General features: G+C 42.9%; 1 protein-coding gene across 3 annotated transcripts in view; it reads right to left on the bottom strand.

The window, feature by feature from the left end:
* Positions 1–5,871: 5,871 nt before the first annotated feature.
* Positions 5,872–26,446, bottom strand: part of LOC124036291 (anthrax toxin receptor 1-like) — a 50,633-nt gene continuing 30,058 nt past the window's right edge. For all 3 annotated transcript variants that reach the window (XM_046350665.1, XM_046350664.1, XM_046350666.1), the window contains 3 exons: positions 25,391–25,558; positions 24,133–24,213; positions 5,872–7,380 (listed from right to left, as the gene is read on the bottom strand). In XM_046350665.1, coding sequence (XP_046206621.1) covers positions 6,937–7,380; positions 24,133–24,213; positions 25,391–25,558 — 693 coding nt within the window. In that variant the 3' untranslated portion in view covers positions 5,872–6,936. The remainder of the gene's footprint in view (positions 7,381–24,132; positions 24,214–25,390; positions 25,559–26,446) is intronic.

The following is a 26,446-nucleotide window of genomic DNA, read 5'->3' as shown; positions in this document are numbered from 1 at the left end:
CGAAGCGACCTGCAGTCTGTGGTCGCATCTCCTGTTGTTCCCCTCTACTGACTAGAGGATTTCAGTTATTCCTGTTTGGACATTACCAGTGAAAGAATTCAGGATTAATCGTTTTTTGTTAAGACTGGAATAAACTCTTTCTGTTAAGTCGCTTTTGGGTCCTCATTCACCTGCATAACAGGTACAAGTAAAGAACTGGAAACAAGTCAATAAGTCTGTCATGAAAAAGTGATTTCATCACAAAGGAACACAGAGTGACTACACTTCAAGTTTTCTAAAATACTTCCTTCGCTACATATATTCAGACTGCTAAATATTTGGAAGTGCCTTTAACTATACAAAACCAGACATCTGCACATCAACTTGACTCAGTACAAAGTCAACTTTCCATTATGAGTGCCTCCAATCTTCCTACTATGGATAGGTAGAAGGCACAGGAGGTTGGTGGCACCTTAATTGGGGAAAACGGGCTTGTGGTAATGATTGGAGCGGAATCAGTGGAATGACATCAAATACATGGTTTCCATGTGTTTGATGCCATTCCATTCACTCCGTTCCAGACATTTTTATGAGCCGTCTTCCCCTCAGCAGCCTCCACTGGTAGAAGGACTATATTACACCTCATCTGGAGGGATAGAGATGACGACTTGATGCTACAGGGAAGGGGATACTTGGTCAGTTGCACAACTGAATGCATTCAACTGAAATGTGTCTTACACATTTTAAACCAACCCCTCTGAATCAGAGAGTTGCCGGGGGATGCTTTAATCAATGTCATTGGTGCCCAGGGAGCAGTTGTTGTTGTGGGCTAACTGCCTTGCTCAAGGGCAGGACGACAGATTTTTCCACCTTGCCGGCTCTGGGATTCGAACCAGCAACCATCACTCTTAACCGCAGGGGTACCTGTCGCCCCGATGATACTGATCCATTGTGTGGACAAGACCACAGTCACTGGACCAAAACCACACTCTGATGCCTACAAATGTGTATGAGTGTGAAAAGACAAAAGTATTCATCCCCCATTGGCGTTTTTCCTATTTAGTTGCATTACAACCTGCAATTCAAATGGATTTTTATTTGGATTTCATGTAATGGACATACACAAAATAGTCCAAATTGGTGAAGTGACATGAAAGAAGTTACTTGTTTCAAAAAAATCTAAAAAAGTCAAATTGGAAAATTGGTGCATATTCTTTCCAAAACTTTGAACATCCCACGGAGCACCATAAAATCCATTATTAAAAAATGGAAAGAATATGGCACCACAACAAACCTGCCAAGAGAGGGCCGCCCACCAAAACTCACGGACCAGGCAAAGAGGGCATTAATCAGAGAGGCAACGAAGATACCAAAGATAACCCTGAAGATGCAAAGCGCCACAGCGGAGACTGGAGAATCTGTTCATAGGACCATTTTAAGCCATACACTCCACAGAGCTGGGCTTTACGAAAGAGTGGCCAGAAAAAAAACATATTAAAGAAAAAAACAACTTAAAGAAAAAATAAATAAATAATAACACGTTTGGTGTTTGCCAAAAGTTATGTGGGAGACTCCAAACATATGGAAGAAGGTCCTCTGGTCAGATGAGACTAAAATTGAGCTATTTGGCCATCAAGGAAAATGTCTGGCGCAAACCCAACACCTCTCATCACCCCAAGAACACCATCCCCACAGTGAAGCATGGTGGTGGCAGCATCATGCGGTGGGGAGGTTTTTCATCGGCAGGGACTGGGAAACTGGTCAGAATTGAAGGAATGATGGATGGCGCTAAATACAGGGAAATTCTTGAGGGAAACCTGTCTGTCTCCCAGAGATTTGAGACTGGGACGGAGGTTCACCTTCCAGCAGGACAATGACCCTAAACATACTGCTAAATAAACATTTGAGTGTTTTTTGGGGGAAACATTTAAATGTCTTGGAATGGTCTAGTCAAAGGCCTGACCGCAATTCAATTCAAAATTTGTGGTATGACTTAAAGATTGCTGTACAACAGCAGAACCCATCCAACTTAAAGGAGCTGGAGCAGTTTTGCCTTGAAGAATGGGCAGAAATCCCAGTGGCTAGATGTGCCAAGCTTATAGAGACATACCCCAAGAGACTTGCAGCTGTAATTGCTGCAAAAGGTGTCTCTACAAAGTATTGACTTTCGGGGGGGTGAACAGTTATGCACTCTCTAGTTTTCATTTTTTTTGTCTTGTTTCTTGTTTGTTTTACAATAAAAACATTTGCATCTTCAAAGTGGTAGGCATGTTGTATAAATCAAATGATACAACCCCTCAAAAAATATATTTTAATTCCAGGTTGTAAAGGCAAGAAAATAGGAAAAATGCCCAGGGGTGAATACTTTTGCAAGCCACTGTAGTTCCATCAAGTGTGTTTACATAAGACTCATTATCTCCTACTGGCAAGAGGAAGTGTTACATAAAACACCTGGTGCATTAAATCTTTTGGCCCATAGACTGCCTAAGACTTACATGCTGACCACACCGCTCACGTTGTGTGTGCGAGCATTGCAATATAAATGTACACATACAGGTTAATCAATAATTTCACCCACACTGCTCGCACGCGTTAACGAGTGTGTGCGTAACCAGGAACTTGGTTCTATTTGTGACGCTTGAAACACTGCAGGTTCTGCCTCTCCCATCTCCTCATTGGTTTTTAGGAGCATTTACCCACGTGGGTGATTGAAAGATGAACTGAGGTTCACATTCCAGTCCAGTTGGTGGTGGTAATACACCTTAAAGTTGATTGCCAACCGCCATATAAAGTCCAAAGAAGAAAAAGAAGCCTGAAGGAGGAGAGATTGAGTTTATTATTTGAGTTTATTAAATTTTTACAGGGACAGTGCACATTAATCAACGTTTCAGTAAAAGTGCCGGTTTTAGCGAGCCGGCTAATTTTCAACCGCAGTCCCTGGGCAGGTGGACCTCAGTTCATCTTTCAAATAAACCCTTTTATCTGTGGATTAATTGTCAGAGTAGAGGAACTTCAGGTCAAATAACAACCCAATGATTATATCCCAGGATAAATTCGCTAGCAACAGCAAGCTATTTAGCTAAATTGCAATACATTTTTAAGGCTTTTCGACCTGTCCCCAAATTAATGTAGTTGGTTCAGAGTTCGTTTTGATATTTCAACCTGCGTGTTCTGATCAGGTGTGAGTGGACAAAATCATCAGGCGCACGATGGCGCGAGCGGTCTAGTCAGCATGTTAGTATCAATGGGTGAAGTCGTCATAGCCTGGTTTAGAGGCTTACCAACAATGACAAAATACCATGTGAACCCTGAAAGGCACAACTTGAAGAATCTACTGTAAGGCCAAGGATATGTTTGTCAGGAATTGTATTGATTAAATTTACACTACCAAAGGTATGTGGACACCTGCTCTTCGAACATCTCATTCCAAAATCATGGAGATTAATATGGAGTTGGTCGTCTAGAATGGCATTGTATGCTATAGCATTAAGATTTCCCTTCACTGGAACTAAGAGGCCTAGCCCGAACCATGAAACAGCCCCAGACCAGTATTACTCCTTCAACAAACATTACAGTTGACACTATGCATTAGGGCAGGTAGCGAATTTGTCTGTCAGACTGCCAGATGGTGAAGCATCACTCCAGAGAATCTCATTTCCACTGCTCCAGAGTCCAATAGCAGCAAGCTTTACACCACTCCAGCCGATGCTTGCATCGATGCTGCTCAGCCATGGAACCCATTTATTGAAGCTCCCGATGAACAGTTCTTGTGCTTATGTTTCTTCCAGATGTAGTTTGGAACTCTTTAGTGAGTTTTGCAACTCGGTAGTGGGTGTTGCATCCATGGACAGACCATTTTTTACACGCTTCAGCACTTGGCGGCCCTGTTCTGTGAGCTTGTGTGGCCTACCACTTCGTGGCTGAGCTGTTGTTGCTCCTAGACCTTTCCACTTCACAATAACAGCATTTACAGTTGACCAGGGCAACTCTAGCGGGGCAGAAATTTGACTGACTTGTTAAGGTGACATCCTATGATGATGCCACGTTGAAAGTCACTGAGCTCTTCAGTAAGGCCATTCTCCTGCCAATGTTTGTCTATCAAGATTGCATGGCGGTGTGCTCGATTTTATACATCTGTTAGCAACGGGTGTGGTTGAAATATCCATATCCACTCATTTGAAGGGGTGTCCACATACTTTTGTATATATAGCGTATACAAAATGAAACCCAACTATGTCACATTAACCATTAATACTGCTGACATGAATGTCATATAATTGTTAATTGAGGACTCGTTTGCACACATTTACGTTAATCTATTTGCAATAATTAATTTGTTCACTGTGACAACCATACTCCAATGCTGAGTGAACAATACAAAGACACAGACATTTATACACAATGTATACAAAAAAATGTTATGAATGATAAACTAACAAACACCCATTAATTAATCAAACACTGTTACATGCATTAACAAATTACTTAAACCACGGGAATGTAATTGCTCTCAGATAATATTGTGTTTTTAATTAAAGCCCCCATGCAGTCTTTTGAATTTTTATATCAATGTATGTCTAATAAATCACTGTGTGTTTATTGAAAATAACTCCAAATATACAGTACCAGTCAAACGTTTGGACATACCTACATACCCTATTCAAGGGTTTCTCTTTATTTGTACTATTTTCTACATTGTAGAATAATAGCAAAAACATCAAACTATGAAATAACACATATGGAATCATGTAGTAGCCAAAAAAAGTATTAAACAAATTCCTAAAAAAGTAGCCAGCCTTTACCTTAATGACAGCTGTGCACACTCTTGGCATTATCTTAACCAGCTTCACATGGAATGCTTTTACAAACCTCTTGAAGGAGTTCCCACATATGCTGAGCACTTGTTGGCTGCTTTTCCTTCACTCTGCAGTCCAACTCATCCCAAACCATCTCAATTGGGTTGAGGTCAGGTGATTGTGCAGGCCAGGTCATCTGATGCAGTACTCCATCACTCTCCTCTCTTGGTCAAATAGCCCTGACACAGCCTGGAGGTGTGTTGGGTCATTGTCCTGTTCAAAAACAAACAATAGTCCCACTAAGTGCAAATCAGATGGGATGGCATATGGCTGCAGAATGCTGTGGTAGCCATGCTGGTTATGTGTGCCTTGAGTTCTAAATAAATCACTGACAGTGTCACCAACAAAGCACCCCCACACAATCACACCTCTTACATGCTTCACCGTGGGAACCACACACGCAGAGATCATCCATTCACCTACTCTGCGTCTCATAAAGACACGGAGGTTGGAACCAAAAATCTCATCAGACCAAAGAACAGATTTCCACCAGTCTAATGTCCATTGCTTGTGTTTCTTGGCCCAAGCAAGTCTCGTCTTCTTGTTGGTGTCCTTCAGTAGTGGTGTCTCCTCTTAACAGTTGATGTTGAGATCTGTCTGTTACTTGAACTCTGTGATGCATTTATTTGGTCTGCGATCTGAGGTGCAGTTAACTCTAATGAACTTATCCTCTGCAGCAGAGGTGACTCTGGGTCTTCCTTTCTTCTGGCGTCCCCATGAGAGCCAGTTTCATCATAACCCTTGATGGTTTTTGCGACTGCACTTGAGGAACCTTTCAAAGTTCTTAATTTTTCACGTTGACTTAAAGTAATGATGGACTGGCATTTATCTTTGCTTATTTTAGCTGTTCTTGCCATAATTTGGCAAGACAAATTAACAAGGCACATCTCTTAATTGAAATGCATTGCATGTGACTACCTCATGAAGCTGGTTGAGAGAATGCCTTTGACAGATTTGCACTCTTGGCAAAGGGTGGCTACTTTGAAGAATCTCAAATATATTTAGATTGGTTTAACACTTTTTTTTGGTTACTACATGATTCCATGTGTTATTTCATAGTTTTGATGTCTTTACTATTTTCTACATTGTAGAATAACAGTGAACAAACAAAAACCCTGGAATAACTAGGTGTGTCCAAGCTTTTGACTGGTATTGTATGTTCTATCATTTATTTCCCTGAGCCTTCTTTTGCCATTGAAATGCTCAGACTGATTGTGTGGGTGTGTAGATAAAAAAAAAAGGTTTATCAGGTCTTACACAAAAAGGACATTATAATCATTTCAGAGTGTACTTTCGACATTATAGTCTAGAATACTAAAAATACAAAAAAAACATGGAGAAAAAAAATCACATTAACTACACTGCCCATTTAAAAGGCTCAATAAGGCACTAAATCATCCTCTATGCTGACATTATGCAAACCTGCCATTGACTTGACAATTGTGCAGTGCAGCAGGGTGATTGGCACTGGGACTTTGGGATTCATCGAGATATTACATTTACTTACTGGATTTAGTTTGGCTAATCTCTAAAGAAACTACCACTGGCAAAAAATAATTCCGCTGCTCATAATAACTTATTTGTCTGTGAGAAACAAATATTAAATGTATAAAATTCAGACTGATACATTATTGGAATGTCATTTGGAGACATCTCTCCATTCTTTTCTGAATATAATACCTAATATAATGCCAACTCTCTAGAGCCTTAAGTTTTTTGAAAAAGATGCAAACATCCAACACTTGGCTTTGCTTTGTCACAACGATATCCACCCATTCTTGTTGGTTCTAGAATGGAAGAGATGAGCTTAGCCCTCATGAACTTGACAAGGTAACAGACCTGGCCATCTATGGACAACATAGATGTATTTCTATGAGGAAAGCTGTCCATCAGGAGACGTCTGTAGAACCTTAAGTACAACTTATCTTTGTACTATTGACCTAGATGTGTACATGGGCCACTGTAGACAAATAGTTGACAAGTCATCAGCTGGTTGTTTGTGGTGTGAGCCACACAGATATCCTGACTGGCAGTGGAATGAGGGGACAGTCAAAGACTTAGGGGAGACAGGACAAATTCCTGTTGATCTTCCTTGTCCTAGTCATCCCGGGTCCCTCTCTCTTCCAATCACTACTGAGGATCTACAGATGGGCATGGTGGTGGGCGGGTAGGAGGTGGTGGCAGGGAGCCTCGTCCTGGTGGAGGGGGTAGAGCGCCGGTTGGGGATGCAGGTGGTGGAGGGGAGGGGGGGGCACATAGGAGGAGGGGATATATACAGAGTGGTTGGAGGAAGGGCTCGAGTTGGAGGAGGAGTGTAAGGTGGAGGTGTAATAGTAAAAAAAGAAGAGGGTGTTGAGGGCAGTGTGGAGGTGGAGGATGGTGAAGGGGAAGCTGGGGGGCTGTTGGGGGGAGGGGGGAGCATGCCTTGGGGAGGCGGTGGACTAGATCCTCTTGGAGGTGTGTAGATGGTGGCTGAGTGATGGTTGTAGTGGGGGTAGCGAGGAGGAGGATTCAACTTGACCCGGGTGAAGTTCATGCATCGGCCCTGAAACGTAAGACAGAGACAAGGTGAGAAAAACGCAATGTACTACTTCTGAATCCACTGGTCTGTTGTAGAGGTGGTGTGCTTCATAGTAAAAGGCATTAAAAAGGTATGCATTATCCAGTCTCCATACATATCTAAAGCCCTGTTTATACCTGCCGCTAACATGAGTCCTTCATCCTGATCTTGCCCGTTTATACTTATAAGATCTGATCAAAATCAGTTCCCAATGCGTCTTTTAACTACACCTGTCAAAAATTGTGGGCACATCAGAATGGGGACAAGATCAGGGCAAATGACGCATGTTTGAACCAGGTATAAAAGTGGCTTGAGAGACAGAGCTCAGGATTAAAATTAGGAAAGTCAGTCACATTGATGTTCCACAGACACCAGTGACAAGACACATCACAGGAGGTTGGTAACACCTTAAATTGGGAAGGACGGGCACGTGGTATTGCCTGGAGCGGAATCAGTAGAATGGTATCAAATACGCCAAGCATGTTTGCTGCCATTCCATTCGCGCCGTTCCAGCCATTATTATGAGCTGTCCTCCCCTGAGCAGCCTCCACTGATACACTTTTATTTTATTGCTTTGTCAGGTGAGCTGGTCAGTTGAATTTGCTGTTAAATGAAATAAATCTGGAGGCATAACAACGTGGAATGGACTGATCGCTACACTAGATGTTCATTATGGCAACCAACTACATTATAGCAACCAACTACATTATGGCAACCAACTTTTTAAGGGCATGTACCTTGTCCGTCGTCTACACTTCTGTTTCATATCGCTGGGTTGGGGAGACAAACACACATTCTCTGATTTCCCCTCATGATTCATGTCTGCATAGTGTCAGTGCTAAATCCAAAGAAATATCCTTGTTGCAAAAAAAATCCTCAAAAGAAGATATTTGTGATGCTATCCCATGCTAAACAATGTCAAAGTCCTAATCCTTAAAAGGACAAAGATCAGAGAGTACCTATGATTGAAGATTAATGTATTTATATTCTAAACAATAGCCAGTGGTTTGGAACATTAGAAAACGGCAACATAAAAGTGTCTTAATAGGGCGTTGCGTCACCACAAGCCAGAACAGCTTCAATGCACCTTGGGATAGATTCTACACCTTTCTGGAACGCTATTAGGATGTCTACTGCTGACTACCAGAATTTTGGTATCTTATAAGGATTGTATGTAATTATCACAAGACATCTAGTGTTTAGTTTATTAATTCAAACAAAAAAAAGGCACATACAGTCTGGGACTTATTGAGACAAGATGGCTAGGCAAGATGCAACATTGTTGAACACAGTATGACAGCGAGATGATTATAAAACTAAAACAAAGCAGAGGAACATATCTTATCATTGCAATTACATCGTATGGTACATTCTAAATGGGCACAGAAGGCATCAAATAGTTTTTTTACTTTATTTTTAAAGCTGCCCACACTGGACAGTTTTTATGGGCAGAGGCAATTCCTCTCTGAGGCTGCTGTATACAAGAAAATACCTTTCCCAGCATACTCCTGAACCTGTATAAGCACACATTTGCAACACCTGATCAGGTGCTGTGAGTGAGTGTGCATCCCTAATATGGAGAAAGTAATCAGTTAGATTACTCCTGTAAACCAAACCCAGTCCATGGACTCACTTTCAGTACTACCCTGATCAGCTTGTTCTGGGCAATATGAAGCTTCCCCTTCAGAAGCTTAGATAAGCCCCCAAATCGGGAAGTACTAGCGTAGTCAAAATGGCATTGAATGAGGGCAGTGGCTAACATTCATGGAGTCCTTGTCAAACCACTTGGACTTTTTTAGCCAAAACGCAGTCCTGGCCGCCTTAACCTTCCCTAGCACTTTAGTGGCCATGCTCACACCTCCCAGGCTTACATCAAGGATGCGTCCTAGGTAGCTAACAGAGATTTTAGTAGTCAGCACCTCACTCCCTAACTCCACTCTGATTTCAGAGGACCTACACAATTTAGGTCTGGACCCAAAAATAACTGTGTCAGTTTTACTTAAGTGCAGCGCATCATCTCTAAGCCATTTTTTAATGTTAGTAAGCTCTGTGCTAAGTATGCTCTCCAACATATTTGTACTTTTATGAGACAACATAAATGTATAGTCATCCGCATAAAGGAAAAGACGGCAAGAACAAGCATCGTTCATAACAGTAGAGGCCCAAGCACGCTCCCTTGCGGAATGCCAAAACTAATTGGTTTTGTCAGAGACAGTGAACCATTAACCTCTTCCACTTGCTCCCTACCTGACAAATAGGTCTTTACCTAGCCTATAGGGATACTGCTTAACCCTAGTGCCTCTAGTTTGGAGATTAGGAGACAGTGGTTAACTGTATCAAAGGCCTTCTGTTGGTCAAGCAGTACCATTCCACACAGATTTCCCTCATCAATCTCTTTCCTGATGAAGTCAGTCAAGTAAAGTAGATGTGAATAAGTGGAGTATGTTTCTCTGAACCCTGACTGAAAATCATATGTTAGACTTGGTTGACATATTCATAAATTTGCTTATGTACAAATCTCTCCAGGATCTTTGATGGTATACCGAGGATAGATACAGGCCTATAATTCCCAGGGTCAGACTTTATCCCCTTATACAGAGGTATAACTTTAGCTTGTTTCGTCCCTGGGAAAGATGCCTTGTTCAACAGAAAGATTAACAATATAGATAATAATATCAGCAGAATCTCTAAGAAACCTCACATGAATATTATCCAGGCCTGTGGTTTTTGAGCATTTAAGCTTCGCTAGTGTACTGGCTATTTTAGCTGTTGCTACCTTTACAAAAGAGAATGTTTGGCTCTGCATAATACTTACTGACTTGATTGTTTCCATACAAACCAGAACTGGTGGGCAGCTTGCTTACCAGCTTACTGGCAACAGAAGTTAAAATAAATCAAATAAAATTTTCCCCCTGATGTTCAGTTCAATACTGTTTAGTTTGTTTTTGGTAGAACTACTACAACATAGTTCCTTAAAATGATTTCCAAAGCTTTTTAAGAGTCATTTTTTCTCTCAATGATTTTTAAAATCAGCAAGGTAACCCCACTTAGCTTCATCCATCCTTCTCTGTGCTTCATTTGTGACGTTTATATAGGAGAAGAATCAGGCTGCTCTTGAGTCTAGAATGTCATGATTAAACCAAGGGCTCGCTCTGCTTTACCCTGACCCGTCTTAGGGGAGCCATCACATTTACCAGATCAAGGAATCTACATTTCGCTTCCCAGGCACTGTCTACCCCTACACTATCCAGCACAGGTGACCAGTCAAGTTTACCCACTTGCTCCCTAAACATTTCAACACTGTTGTCTAACAGTTTAGTGACACCTAAATATATCTTAAAAAACTCTCCTTGTGCAAAATGTAATAAAAATATATATTACTATTACTCTGAAAAATGTTGGATTTATCAGACATCAATATTAAGTCAATCATACTTTGCACTGTTTCACATACCCTGGTGGGATCTTTTATCATTTGGGTCAGAGCAAATGATATACATAAGTGCATAAATATAGTCATCCGGTTGGGCTATCCAGGTTGGGTTATCCCTTTTGCAGACATCAGTATTGAAATCACCTAACAAAATGATTTCCTTCACCAGGGAATCACTACAGTTTGACAATTTAGAGACCTTAATAGAATGCATTCTGATTGGCAGGCCGTAACACACCCAACAAAAATCGTCTTGTTATTGGGAAACCAGACATCCAGCCAGACAATGTCAACATCGATTAAATCCAAACTGACTTTATAAGCAATATTCAAGCTTACAAAGGCAAATAAACCCCCACCGTTCTGATTCCGATCCTTCCTGACAGAGTAATTGCCCATCTCAATTTCTGAGTCACGAACAGATGAATCCCACCTTCTCTGTAAAACATAAGTCACCCACCTCTGATTTGCGAACCAACAGGCGTATCTCATCAATTTTCGGTAGTAGGCTTCTGACGTTTAAATGTAAACCTCGCTGAATTCCCGATCCACTTGTAACCGCCTCCCGCTGCACTGCCTCTGCTGCTATGGAGCACTCCTCCCCAGGTGCACGCATTGCCAGCTCACCTACCGCTGCTCTGTCGTCCTCACCACCACGTCCCCCGCCTCTGGTGGCCTGTGCGCTGCTGTGGAGCCCCCCCTCCTCTGGTGTGCTCTCCATCCTAGGTGAGTCCTCTGGTCCCACTCCACCTTCGATGCTCACACACCCCGCGGTACAGCACACCGACAGCGAAGGTAAGTTTCATTGACCCCATGCCCAAAACTAGGACGGCTGCATTTTAGATTAATCAACTGCACGCATTCCAATCATACCAATGCTTTGCAGTTAGTCTTAACCCAACGTTTGCAGGAGGTGCATAGGCCGTTTAATGGCGTTTGTGATAAACTGAGGTGGAGGGCATTGATGGATATCACTCAATAGGAGAAGGCATAGAGTTATTATAAGATCTCCACAATTAATTTGTGATTTCTTACTGGCCTTGGATGATCATTTTGGTTTGTGCCATGGTCTATTGAAAGTTTGGTATATAACATTCCTTCCAATTCCGAAGTGCTGGATGCCATCAAAAGTGTTGGCAGGACTGAAAAGTTGCTGAGAATTTACCATTCTTTCATCTAGATGCAGATGCAATTATTTCCAGTGATGTTTAAAACAAACAAATTAAAAGTGCTGCCACCATGCTAAATTTGCCGATTGCCATCTTGCACACACTTTTAGTGGCCCTTGAGTACAGCAGATTATCACAGGTGTCTATAATTATCTCTGGCCGTCTGTGCGGCCTTATCACGTGGAAGATTAAATTAGATGATTTTAAAATAATCGGTATGACAAAGATGTAAAACATTATCCTAAATATAAACCAGCAACTTAGTGAATACCATTGGTGTTTGATATGAGGGTTTAAGCATGAAATATACTTTATAAATGCACATGCACCATGTCAATATGCGTCACACTGGTGGCGTTTGTGGAAAAAGTCAATAGTTGAAAGAGTTCATTGAAAATATTGCCAATGATTATTTAATAAATTTGGCAATGTTCTCTTGAACATATGGTCTATCTGCTAGAAACTCATGAACAATATTGACACCGATATAAAAATGAATACTATATATGGATATATATTTTTTAAAGATTGGTAATTAACAAGAAATCAATGGCAAAATTACTGAAGATTCTGGTAAGTTTGATAAATGACCAGTAGCTTTGCAACCCTAATGTCACCACATCAACGTTTTCCTTGTCTCTAATTGAAATCACTACAGCCCCAACACAGGGGCAGCGGAGGAAGCATGGGCTCAGCTCTCTCCCGACTAGCACTGTCAGGGCACTGGAAAATTGGATAAAGGGCATTGGACTGAGTAGGTAATGTCCAGAGGCAGTATTGATTGTGTCCTGACCAGTTTCTGTCCCTCGTAGATGCATTGATTTGAGGGGAACTAAAAACAAATGCCTTGACTTGAGATCTTAATTGCAACCAGAGCAAACTTGTTCACTGAGAGTCAACAAGAAAACTAGAGCTCTCCGCCTAGCTTCCTGTGTACTAATTAACAGCTTTCTGAAGGTTGAACTCCTACTTTTAATTATGAAAGGCTTAGTGGTGATTAAAGCCAGCAGTCATCTATAGTGTGATAGGCAATAGTGTAATTTTTATTTTGTAGCTTTTTTCTCATGTGCTATGCTTTGCTTAAGGCAATGTCATGAGTCATGACAACGTTCCACATTTTCTGATGTCTCTGTGTCATTTCCACGGTCTCTCGTCACCATGTTACGGTGAAGAGTGCAGGCCAATGGAGCTGCAGTAAACAGTTCTACCTAAGAAAACGGCATTGGTCTTTGTTTGCAGTCAGTGTCCAAAACCTTTCATGTGCCCCCTGCATGCCCCAGTGCTTACCCTCGCCCTGCTGGGTACCTTACACACACAAAGGGTTCCAAAAGGGTTCTGCGGCTGTCCCCATAGGAGAACTCTTTTTTTGTTCCATGTAGAAAACTCTGTGGAAAGGGAACCCAAAAGGGTTCTACATGGAACAAAAAAGTGGTTATTTTTGGTTCTAGATAGCACCTTTTTTTCTAAGAGTGTACTGTAATATCCTCACACTCATCAACAAGTCACACAATAACCCACATGGCGTTATATACACGGAAGAAAACGAATAAATCAGCCACATTGCACAATATTGCCAAAATCTTTGGAAAATGCAAATATCTTTGCAGAAATCATTGTTTGTGCCCATCTCTCAGATGACATGATTGAAGAACTTTGCTGACAATGCACTTCAGTTCCATCCACCCTGAATAGCTAAACATTAATTCAGGTTTAAGTGAAGGAGCAAGTAGAGTCTACAGAATCAATATTCCTCTCTGTTCTCCCTTCCAGCCCCCAGCCCAGTCACAGTGGACCACAGCTCTTATCACAAGCCTGTAACTCTCCAAGGACAGGCTCTGAACAGTAGAGGTCAGCCAGTCTGGGAGGAGGAGTTGTCAAGAGGGGTTATATTTAATTTAAGTCGCTCTGGATAAGAGCGTCTGCTAAATGACTTAAATGTAAATGTAAATGTTACCTTCTGTTAAAAACATCTGAGGTCGATGTCCGTGGCCGCGCAAAAAATTGTTGACATCAACACCTTTTATTAAATAAAACCCTGTGTGTTTACACTAGAGACTTCCTGTTTTTGCATGGGCTGCATCACATCAAGGCCCAGGATTCCGGTCTGGAAGCACGCTTTCAAATTACCAGAGGATAGTTAACTAACCTACGGTCCAGCAAGACAATTCCCATAGACAGCCCCATAGAGAAGCCAAATTAGAAAATTCCTAATAAGAGACTTTAGTCATCACATGCATTGAATTATTCAAATGATTGTCGCTGATGCCGCCCTCCCCCCCATCACTCACAGCCGAAGATAGGAACATTTTATATTCATACTCTGACGTTATGAGCCCAGCTGGCGAGGGGGAAGTGGCGGTTGGTTTGTTTAGCTGTCCACATGCTTGGCACACTCCCTGAGCTGGCTGAGTTCCTGGAGAATGTTCGCGTGATCCAGCGGTCTGTCCATATGTGTAGTAATCCCAGTAAAACCGGATCTAGAAAGATGGCAGCAAATTCGAAATGGCGTATGTGAGTGTGAGTAGTATACGTTGAAAACAACGGTTGGTCATCTTGGACGCTGTGTCCATTTCATTAATAGCTCAATGGTCGCAATCCACTGAATCAGAATTGTTTGAGCCAGTAACTATTTGGATCTCACTATCGAAACCTGAGACTCAGAGGCTCCACAAGAGTCGTCTGAAGGTAACCCGGTACTGGGTGGTAGAAATGAATACAAGTGAATATGGGGTAGAATGTGCCAAAACAAAAGGGGTTAAATATATGTAAAAACAAATATATATATATATATATATATAACCTTAGCTTTCTCATATCACTCAGATACAGGACAAACACTTAAAAACAAACATTCTTCCTTTTGATTATTTTTTTTTTTACTGTTTTCCAATGTATAAATGTGTTATTCAATGCATTTCTATGGGTTAACAGCAGTAAGGCCAAATTCAATGTTTCATCAAATAATGTTTGTATACTTTGTTTATGCCTACAGGGGTTCTAAAATAAAATAGCAAAATGATCAATGGTATAACCATCTGAAAACAATTCCATATGTTAGCTTAGTAGATATCACCCTCTAAAGTGAGTTGAGCGGACGGGGGGTGAATTCATTAAATTGGGATACATTATGTCTAGTTTCTGAAGTCAGTTTTCCCTTCAGTTCTCTCTTTCTATGTCTGCTTTATTGCTAACAGCTGTACCTATTTCGGTTGCTACATTTTCTGTTGTTTCAAAATGTACTCCTGCCAACCCCTATGCAAAGCCTGATTATTGAGTCACCAAATAAAAACAGACTGGCTTTATGGAGGTGGTGGGAGTGATGGGGTTAATTATATTGCCTCCCGAGTCTATTGCCTCCTGAGTGGCACAGTGGTCTAAGGCACTGCATTGCAGTGCTAGCTGTGCAACTAGAGATTCTGGGTTCGAGTCCAGGCTCTGTCGCAGCTGGCCGCGACCGGGAGGCCCATGGGGCGGCGCACAATTGGCCCAGCATCGTCCGGGGTAGGGAGGGTTTGGCAGGCAGGGATATCCTTGTCTCACCGCGCACTAGCGACTCCTGTGGCGGGCCTGGGCGCAGTGCACGCTGACACGGTCACCAGGTGTACGGTGTTTCCTCCGACATATTGGCGCGGCTGTCTTCCAGGTTGAATGGGCATTGTGTCAAGAAGCAGTGCGGTTTCGGAGGACGCATGGCTCTCGACCTTCAACTTTCCCGAGTCCGTACGGAAGTTGCAGCGATGAGACAAGACTGTAACTACTACCAATTGGATACCACGAAAAAGGGGGTGAAAATAAAAAAAAGATACATTTTCTAACCAATATACCTAAATTACAAGTAAAAATGCAAGAAAGGAATTTCACTTGTACTTGTGCACGTGACATTAAAAACCTAATTCCCTTTTTGCTTGGATTTCATAGTTCCCTATTTAAATATAACATACATACTCTACCAGTCAAAAGTTTTAGAACACCTACTCATTCAAGGGTTTTTCTTTTGACTATTTTGACTATATTCTACATTGTAGAATAATAGAAGACATCAAAACTATGAAATAACTCATGAAATAATGTAGTAAACCCCAAAATATTTTGTATTTGAGATTCTTCAAAGCTTTGCACACTCTTGGCATTCTCTCAAACAGCTTCATGAGGTAGTCACCTGGAATGCATTTCAATTAACAGGTTTGAGCCAATCAGTTGTGTTGTGAAAAGGCAGAGGTGGTATGCAGAAGATAGCCCTATTTGGTAAAAGAGCAAATCCATATTATGGCAAGAACAGCTCAAATAAGCAAAGAGAAATGACAGTCCATCATTACTTTAAGACATGAAGGTGAGTCAATCTAGAACATTTCATCAAATTTGAAAGTTTCTTCAAGAGCAGTTGCAAAAATCATCAAGCGCTATGATGAAACTGTCTCTCATGAGGACCGCCACAGGAAAGGAAGACCCAGAGTTACCTCTGCTGCAGAGGATAAGTTAGAGCTATCAGCCTCAGAAATTGCAGACCAAATAAATGCTTCACAGAGTTCAAGTAACAGACAGATCTCAACATCAACTGTTCAGAGGAGACTGCGCCAATCCGGCCTCCATGGTCAAATTGCTGCAAAGAAATCACTACTAAAAGGACACCAATAACAAGAAGAGACTTGATTGGGCCAAGAAACACGAGCTTTCGTCTGATGAGTCCAAATTTTGGATTTTTTGTCCCAACCGCTGTGTCTTTGTGAGATGCAGAGTAGGTGAACGGATGATCTCCGCATGTGTGGTTCCCACCATGGAGCATGGAGGTGGTGGTGTGATGGTGCTTTGCAGGGGACACTGTCTGTGATTTATTTAGACTTCAAGGCACACTTAAGCAGCATGGCTACCAAAGCATTCTGCAGCGATATATCATCCCATCTGATTTGCGCTTAGTGGGACTATTATCTGTTATTCAACAGGACAATGACCCAACACACCTCCAGGCTGTGTAAGGGCTATTTGAGCAAGAAGGTGAGTGATGGAGTGCTGCATCAGATGACCTGGCCACACAATCACCTGACCTCAAACCAATTGAGATGGTTTGGGATGAGTTGGACCACAGAGAAGGAAAAGCAGCCAACAAGTGCTCAGCATATGTTCCTCATGAAGTTGGTTGAGAGAATACAAAGAGTGTGCAAAGCTGTCTTTTTTTTGTATTGTTTTATTTGTTTTTTTGTTTTTTTAATAATATTTGTATTTTTATCGTTTAACCTTTATTTAACCAGGTAGGCTAGTTGAGAACAAGTTCTCATTTGCAACTGCGACCTGGCCGAGATAAAGCATAGCAGTGTGAACAGACAACACAGAGTTACACATGGAGTAAACAATTAACAAGTCAATAACACAGTAGAAAAAAAGGGGAGTCTATATACAATGTGTGCAAAAGGCATGAGGAGGTAGGCGAATAATTACAATATTGCAGATTAACACTGGAGTGATAAATGATCAGATGATCATGTACAGGTAGAGATATTGGTGTGCAAAAGAGCAGAAAAGTAAATAAATAAAAAGTGTGGGGATGAGGTAGGTGAAAATGGGTGGGCTATTTATCAATAGACTATGTACAGCTGCAGCGATCGGTTAGCTGCTCAGATAGCTGATGTTTGAAGTTGGCGAGGGAGATAAAAGTCTCCAACTTCAGCGATTTTTGCAATTCGTTCCAGTCACAGGCAGCAGAGTACTGGAATGATCAGTGAGATACACCTGCTGGAGCGCGTGCTACGGGTGGGTGTTGCCATCGTGACGAGTGAACTGAGATAAGGCGGAGCTTTACCTAGCATGGCCTTGTAGATGACCTGGAGCCAGTGGGTCTGGCGACAAATATGTAGCGAGGGCCAGCCGACTAGAGCATACAAGTCGCAGTGGTGGGTAGTATAAGGTGCTTTAGTGACAAAACGGATGGCACTGTGATAAACTGCATCCAGTTTGCTGAGTAGAGTGTTGGAAGAAATTTTGTAGATGACATCGCCGAAGTCGAGGATCGGTAGGATAGTCAGTTTTACTAGGGTACGCTTGGCAGCGAGAGTGAAGGAGGCTTTGTTGCGGAATAGAAAGCCGACTCTTGATTTGATTTTCGATTGGAGATGTTTGATATGAGTCTGGAAGGAGAGTTTGCAGTCTAGCCAGACACCTAGGTACTTATAGTTGTCCACATATTCAAGGTCAGAACCATCCAGGGTGGTGATGCTAGTCGGGCATGCGGGTGCAGGCAGCGATCGGTTGAAAAGCATGCATTTGGTTTTACTAGCGTTTAAGAGCAGTTGGAGGCCACGGAAGGAGTGTTGTATGGCATTGAAGCTCGTTTGGAGGTTAGATAGCACAGTGTCCAATGACGGGCCGAAAGTATATACAATGGTGTCGTCTGCGTAGAGGTGGATCAGGGAATCGCCCGCAGCAAGAGCAACATCATTGATATATACAGAGAAAAGAGTCGGCCCGAGAATTGAACCATGTGGCACCCCCATACAGAGACTGCCAGAGGACCGGACAGCATGCCCTCCGATTTGACACACTGAACTCTGTCTGCAAAGTAATTGGTGAACCAGGCAAGGCAGTCATCCGAAAAACCGAGGCTACTGAGTCTGCCGATAAGAATATGGTGATTGACAGAGTCAAAAGCTTTGGCAAGGTCGATGAAGACGGCTGCACAGTACTGTCTTTTATCGATGGCGGTTATGATATCGTTTAGTACCTTGAGTGTGGCTGAGGTGCACCCGTGACCGGCTCGGAAACCAGATTGCATAGCGGAGAAGGTACGGTGGGATTCGAGATGGTCAGTGACCTGTTTGTTGACTTGGTTTTCGAAGAACTTAGATAGGCAGGGCAGAATGGATATAGGTCTGTAACAGTTTGGGTCCAGGGTGTCTCCCCCTTTAATAGAGGGTCCAGATTGTCAAGCCCAGCTGATTTATACGGGTCCAGGTTTTGCAGCTCTTTCAGAACATCTGCTATCTGGATTTGGGTAAAGGAGAACCTGGAGAGGCTTGGGCGAGGAGCTGCGGGGGGGGCGGAGCTGTTGGCCGAGGTAGGAGTAGCCAGTCGGAAGGCATGGCCAGCCGTTGAGAAATGCTTGTTGAAGTTTTCGATAATCATGGATTTATCGGTGGTGACCGTGTTCCCTAGCCTCAGTGCAGTGGGCAGCTGGGAGGAGGTGCTCTTGTTCTCCATGGACTTCACAGTGTCCCAGAACTTTTTGGAGTTGGAGCTACAGGATGCAAACTTCTGCCTGAAGAAGCTGGCCTTAGCTTTCCTGACTGACTGTGTGTATTGGTTCCTGACTTCCCTGAACAGTTGCATATCGCGGGGACTATTCGATGCTATTGCAGTCCGCCACAGGATGTTTTTGTGCTGGTCGACGGCAGTCAGGTCTGGAGTGAACCAAGGGCTGTATCTGTTCTTAGTTCTGCATTTTTTGAACGGAGCATGCTTATCTAAAATGGTGAGGAAGTTACTCTTAAAGAATGACCAGGCATCCTCAACTGACGGGATGAGGTCAATGTCCTTCCAGGATACCCGGGCCAGGTCGATTAGAAAGGGAGAGTTTGACAGTGATGAGGGGTGGTCGTTTGACTGCGGCACCGTAGCGGATACAGGCAATGAGGCAGTGATCGCTGAGATCCTGGTTGAAGACAGCGAAGGTGTATTTGGAGGGCCAGTTGGTCAGGATGACGTCTATGAGGGTGCCCTTGCTTACAGAGTTAGGGTTGTACCTGGTGGGTTCCTTGATGATTTGTGTGAGATTGAGGGCATCTAGCTTAGATTGTAGGACTGCCGGGGTGTTAAGCATATCCCAGTTTAGGTCACCTAACAGAACAAACTCTGAAGCCAGATGGGGGGCAATCAATTCACAAATGGTGTCCAGGGCACTGCTGGGAGCTGAGGGGGGTCGGTAGCAGGCGGCAACAGTGAGAGACTTATTTCTGGAGAGAGTTATTTTCAGAATTAGTAGTTCGAACTGTTTGGGTATGGACCTGGAAAGTATGACGTGCAGGCTATCTCTGCAGTAGACTGCAACTCCTCCCCCTTTGGCAGTTCTATCTTGACGGTAGATGTTATAGTTGTGTTTGGAAATCTCTGAATTTTTGGTGGCCTTCCTGAGCCAGGATTCAGACACGGCAAGGACATCAGGGTTAGCAGAGTGTGCTAAAGCAGTGAGTAAAACAAACTTAGGGTGGAGGCTTCTGATGTTGACATGCATGAAACCAAGGCTTTTTCGATCACAGAAGTCAACAAATCAGGGTGCCTGGGGACATGCAGGGCCTGGGTTTACCTCCACATCCCCCGCGGAACAGAGAAGGAGTAGTATGAGGGTGCGGCTAAAGGTTATCAAAACTGGTCGCCTAGAGCGTTGGGGACAGAGAATAAGAGGAGCAGGTTTCTGGGCATAATGCGCAGACAGGGGTATGGTGGGGTGCGGGTACAGCGGAGGTAAGCCCAGGCACTGGGCACTGGGTGATGATGAGAGAGGTTGTATCTCTGGACATGCTGGTTGTAATGGGTGAGGTCACCGCATATGTGGGAGGTGGGACAAAGGAGGTATCAGGGGTATGAGGAGTGGGACTAGGGGCTCCATTGTGAACTAAAACAATGATAACTAACCTGAGCAACAGTATACAAGGCATATTTACATTTGAGAGGGACATACAGCAAGGCATACAGTAATCACAGGTGTTGAATTGGGAAATCTAGCTAAAACAGTAGGTGAGACAACAGCTAATCAGCTAGCACAACAACAGCAGGTAAAATGGCGTTGACTAGGCAACGGGGCCGACAGATAACACAAACAAGCAGAATGGAGTACCGTGATTAATGGACAGTCCAGCGTGCATCAGCTATGTAGCCAAGTGATCAGTGTCCAGGGGGCAGCGGTGGATGGGGCAGGGGAGCTGGACTGGCGAGTGTTATCCAGGTTAAAAACTAACAATGACTAAATAGCTTGTAGCTAGTTAGCTGGTTAGCTTCTGGAGGTTCTTGAGTGTGTTCTAATAATTAAAAATAATAGCGATTCCGTATCTCATTGGGTGAGGCAGGTTTCCGGAAGGTATAAACACATTTGAAAGAAAATCGGGAAGAGATATAAAGTACATATGGGCCACTGACTGTTTGGGACGCGGCGATGCAGACGGTTAGCAGGCCTGTGCTAACAAGCTAAGAGTTAGCAGGCCGGGGTAAACAAGGTAGTAGTTAGCGGACCTGGGCTAAACAAGCTAGCAGTTAGCAGGCCGGATTAGCAGGCAAGGAGATAGCGAGGGCTAGAGAGTTAGCCTTTGGGGGACGTCGCGATGTGGTGAGTCTATTTATTCCTCTTCATGTGGTGACATCGATAGACCGGTCGTGGGTCCGGGTATTGTAGCCCAGGAGTATGCTACGGTGGCAGCACAGGGGCTCTGGCCGGGCTAACTTCAAGCTACGTGGGTGGAAACGCTAGCCAGGAGTAATCAACCAGGGTTGCGGTTTAGCTCGATAGCTAGTTGTGAAGATCCAGCTGAAAAAAAAATTCCGTTTGCAGTGGGAATCCGGGGATAAAAAAATAAATAGGTCCGTTATGCTCTGGTTAGCGTCGCGTTAGCTGAATACCGCTAGCATAGCTGGTGGTTAGCTGGCTAGCTTCAGTTGAGGGGTTCCGGTTCCGAAGTAAATATAAATACTTTAGGAAGAAGTAGCTACATTGGGTGAGGCGGGTTGCAGGAGAGTATTTGGAAGCTTAGGTTTAGCAAAATGTTTTTAAAGGTATGCGAAGGAAAAAAAAAGTAAAACGAAAAAGAGACGATATATACAGAGAGACGATACGACAGGACGACTTACTGCTATGCCATCTTGGAATTTAGGCAAACGGTGGCTACTTTGAAGAATCTAAAATGGCTACTTTCCATATGTGTTATTTCCTAGTTTTGATGTCTTCAATATTATACTACAATATAGAAAAGTTTAAAAAAAGAAAAAAGAAAAAAGAAAAACCCTTCAATGAATAGGTGTCCAAACCTTTGACTGGTACTGTCTATATACAGCTCCAGAATAAATTAAGACCACTGCAAAAATATCAGTTTCTCTGGTTTTACTATTTATAGGTATGTGTTTGGGTAAAATTACATTGTTTTATTCTATAAACTACTGACAACATTTCTCCCAAATTCTTACTAAATATAGTAATTTAGAGCATTTATTTGCAGAAAATGACAACTGGTCAAAATAAATTATATGCAGTATTGTCAGACCTCGAATAATGCAAAGACATTTTTAAACAGCACAATACTAATGTTTTCATTTAGGAAGAGTTCAGAAATAAATATTTGGTGGAATAACCCTGATTTTCAATCACAGCTTTCATGTCTGCTAAATGACTTAAATGTAAATGTAATGTGTCTTGGCATGCTCTCCACCAGTCTTTCACATCGATGTTGGGGGACTTTATGCTTCTCCTGGCGCAAAAGAAATTCAAGCAGCTTGGCTTTGTTTGATGGCTTGTGACCATCCATCTTCCTCTTGATCACATTCCAGAGGTTTTCAAAGGGGTTCAGGTCTGGAGATTGGGCTGGTTCAGGGTCTTGATCTGACGGGGTCTTTATCTGGTGGTCCTCCATCCACACCTTGATTGACCTGGCTGTGTGGCATGGAGCATTGTCCTGCTGGAAAAATCAATCCTCAGAGTTTGGAAACATTGTCAGAGCAGAAGGAAGCAAGTTTCCTTCCAGGACACCATTGCACGTGGCTTGATTCATGCATCCTTCACAAAGACAAATCTGCCCGATTCCAGCCTTGCTGAAGCACCCCAGATCATCACCGATCCACCAAATTTCAGTGGGTGTGAGACCTGGAGAGGCCTACAAGCCACAATGTCTTGCACCCACTGTGATGATCTGGGGGAGTCGCCTCTTCACTGTTGACATTGAGACTGGTGCTTTGCGGGTACTATTTATTGAAGCTGACAGTTGAGGACTCGTGAGGCGAGTCCTCAACTAGACACTCTAATGTACTTGTCCTCTTGCTCAGTTGTGCACCGAGGCCTCCCACTCCGCCTTCTATTCTGGTTAGCGCCATTTTGCACTGTTCTGTGAAGGGAGTAGTACACAGCGTTGTACAAGATCTTCAGTTTCTTGGCAATTTCTCACATGGAATAGCCTTCATTTCTCAGAACAAGAATAGACTGATGAGTTTCAGAAGAAACTGTTTCTGGCCATTTTGAGCCTGTAATAGAATCTGCACCAGATACTCAACTAGTCTAAAGAAGGACAGTTTTAATTCTTCTTTAATCAGCACAAGTTTCCAGCTGTGCTAACATAATTGCAAAAGGGTTTTCTAATGCTCAATTACCCTTTTAAAATGATCAACTTGGATTAGCTAACAACGTGCCATTGGAACACAGGACTGATGGTTGTTGATAATGGGCCTATGTACGCCTATGTAGACATTCCATTATACAAATCTGACGTTTCCAGCCATAGTCATTTACAACATTACACATGTCTACACTGTATTTCTGATCAATTTGATGTTATTTTAATGGACAAAAAAAGAAGTTTTTCTTTCAAAAAGGACATTTTTCTAAGTGACACCAAACTTTTGAATGGTAGTGTATATAATTATTTTATTTCATTGTCATTTAGCAGACACTCTTATCCAGAGCGACTTACATTAGTGCATTCATCTGTAGATAGCTAGGTGAAACAACAAAATATCACAATCGTAGCAAGTACCTTTCCCCCAACACAGTTGTTCAGCAAAGTCAGTGCTAGTAGGAAAAGACAAGCACTCAATGCACTTGGGGTAGGTAAAACCTTCTTGTTAAATAGATGACCTTCAGAACCTTTCGGTCTGAGAGATTTAAACAGGTCAATAAACATCATGTGGTGATATAATAGTATAGCTAAAGTACTGTATGTTTTAGAGACTCCTGTACATAACAATTGTGTTACTGCACATGTCAGTTGGTTACAGGTTTCTGGATCAGGAAAAGTGCAAAGAGAAGTCGTTTTCCTGCCATGGAAACCATGATGTATTTCAGAGTGCACCGGGTTCAATCTGAAGCAGTCAGAGTTGGCTTGTATAAGTGGGCCTGATTTTTGTCCTCACATGAGCCTTGCTCGGTCTACATGTATTCAACTTGTTGGCTCTTACCTTGTCTCCTGGGCGTGGTCTCAACACAGACACGTGGTAATAGCCTTTTGACAGCAACACCCACAGAGCGTCCAATTTGCCCTGCAATCACAGAGCAGTACACAATACCAATAAGACCTTTTAAGATGCTTTTTGTTTTTTTTGTGAGTTTGTGTGTATTGTGACTAAGTCACTATACAGCATGTATATTTACACTCCATAGTCATACTTTCAAACTCAAACCACAACTCCACAATTGTCATTGAATGCCTATCTGTCACCAACAAGAGGATTCACTTTGTAGATCGTAATCCGATTTAATGATAAAACATCTGACTCAGATTATTTCAATTTTCCTCCTCAAAGCCAGAGCCTGAACAAATGATATTTGATCATTGTGAATTCTGCAAAGACCCAGCCACTGCTAAGAGGTTGGAAAATAATCTGTTTTTCTTCACAAAACTGCTAGCTCTGCAGCCCTTGTCTCTTGGAGGTCAGTCAAGTGTGTATCTGGTTTATATTAGCTATCCCCTGCTGACTGTCAGGATGTATAGAACAATGCCTTTAACTAGCTCCTGGACCTGTGTTTAGGGGCACCATGCCAGTGGTCACCTAAGGACTGGGACACCATCACTCAAATATTCCACATGAAATTCCTACATAGTCAACTCTAGCTTCAACCCATCCCATCAGTCTATACACAAGATATACAAAACATTAAGAACACCTTCCGAATATTGACTTGCACCCCCCCCCCCCTCCCCTCTGGAAACCTTCAAATCTTTTGGGGCATGGACTCTACAAGGTGTCAAAAGCGTTCCACAGGGATGCTGGCCCATGTTGACTCCAATGCTTCCCACAGTTGTGTCAAGTTGGCTGGATGTCCTTTGGGTGGTGGACCATTCTTGATACACATGGGAAACTGAGTTGCTGTTCTTGACACAAGCCTGTGTGCCTGGCACATACTACCATACTCTGTTCAAAGGCACTTCAATATGTTGTCTTGCACATTCACCCTCTGAATGGCACACATACGCAATCCATGTCTCAATTGTCTCAAGGCTTAAGAATCCCCTTCACTAAATTGATGTAAGTGGATTTACCAAGTAACAACAATAAGGGATCATAGCTTTCACCTGTATTCACCTGGTCAGTCTATGCCAAGTTCATAATGTATTGTACACTCAGTGTATATAATATAGGAAGCCATGTTGTGTATGTGATTGCACTTGACAGCTTTGTGTGCAATGCGTTTCTTTTATATTGGCCATGTCAATACCTTGATTGGTGAGTACCACTTGTGAGGGCCTGGAGGCTTGCGCATGCCATTATTGAGAATGCGGGTGGGGGACTGTATGAACTCCTGCTCAGGCATTTTCACCCTGGCATTCTTTGCCTTCTCCAGTTTGGCTCCCTCCTCAGTAGAGCCTTTCTCACCCCAACGCACCTGACAAATAATAACAAGCAGAGATTTTTAAACATGTCTAGCTTCATTTCAACCTGGCACATTCAATTTGTCACTGTCTACACCTGTTGTTTATGAAGCATAACAGTGAAATGCTTACCTAAGGGCCCTTCCCAACAACTCAGAGAGAAAAATGTAGGAAAAATAACACAAGGAACAAATACACAATGAGTAACGATAACTTGGCTATATACCAGCACCGAGTCGAGGTGCAGGAGTACGAGGTAATTTAGGTAAATATTAATAGATAATGAATAGTAGAAGCAGCGTATATGAGGAGTCGAAAAAGTTAGTGCAAAAAGTGTCAATGCAGATAGTTAACCAAAGAGCTGGTCAGACTATTTAAATAACAATTTAGCAGCCTTATGGCTTTGGGGTAGAAGCTGTTCAGGGTTTGTTGGTTCCAGACTTGGTGCATTGGTACTGCTTGCCATGCGATAGCAGAGCGAACAGTCTATGACTTGGGTGGCTGGAGTCTGACCATTTTTAGGTGCTACCCCTGACAGCGCCTGGTATAGAGGTCCTGCATACTGGTGCGTACTGGGCCGTACGCACCACCCTCTGTAGCGCCTTGCGTTCAGATGCAGAGCAGTTGCCAAACCAGGGGGAAGAGGCATTATCCTGAGGGGGAAGAGACATTATCCTGAGGGGGAAGAGGCATTATCGTGCCCTCTTCACAACTGTGTTGGTGTGTTTGGACCATGATAAGTCCTTGGTGATGTGGACACCGAGGAACTTTAAGCTCTCAACCCGCACCACTACAGCCCCGTCGATGTGAATGGGGGCGCGCTCGGCCAACCACTTAGTGTGTGCTTGGTTGTTTGCCATTGCTGATCTGTCAAACAGAGTTCCTAGATCAAATAGCATGGA

Source organism: Oncorhynchus gorbuscha, linkage group LG05 (genome assembly GCF_021184085.1).
Source record: "Oncorhynchus gorbuscha isolate QuinsamMale2020 ecotype Even-year linkage group LG05, OgorEven_v1.0, whole genome shotgun sequence".
In the NCBI taxonomy this organism is placed as follows: Eukaryota; Metazoa; Chordata; class Actinopteri; order Salmoniformes; family Salmonidae; genus Oncorhynchus; species Oncorhynchus gorbuscha.
Note: the sequence above shows the minus strand (reverse complement) of the source record. Positions and strands in the feature narration are given on the sequence as shown.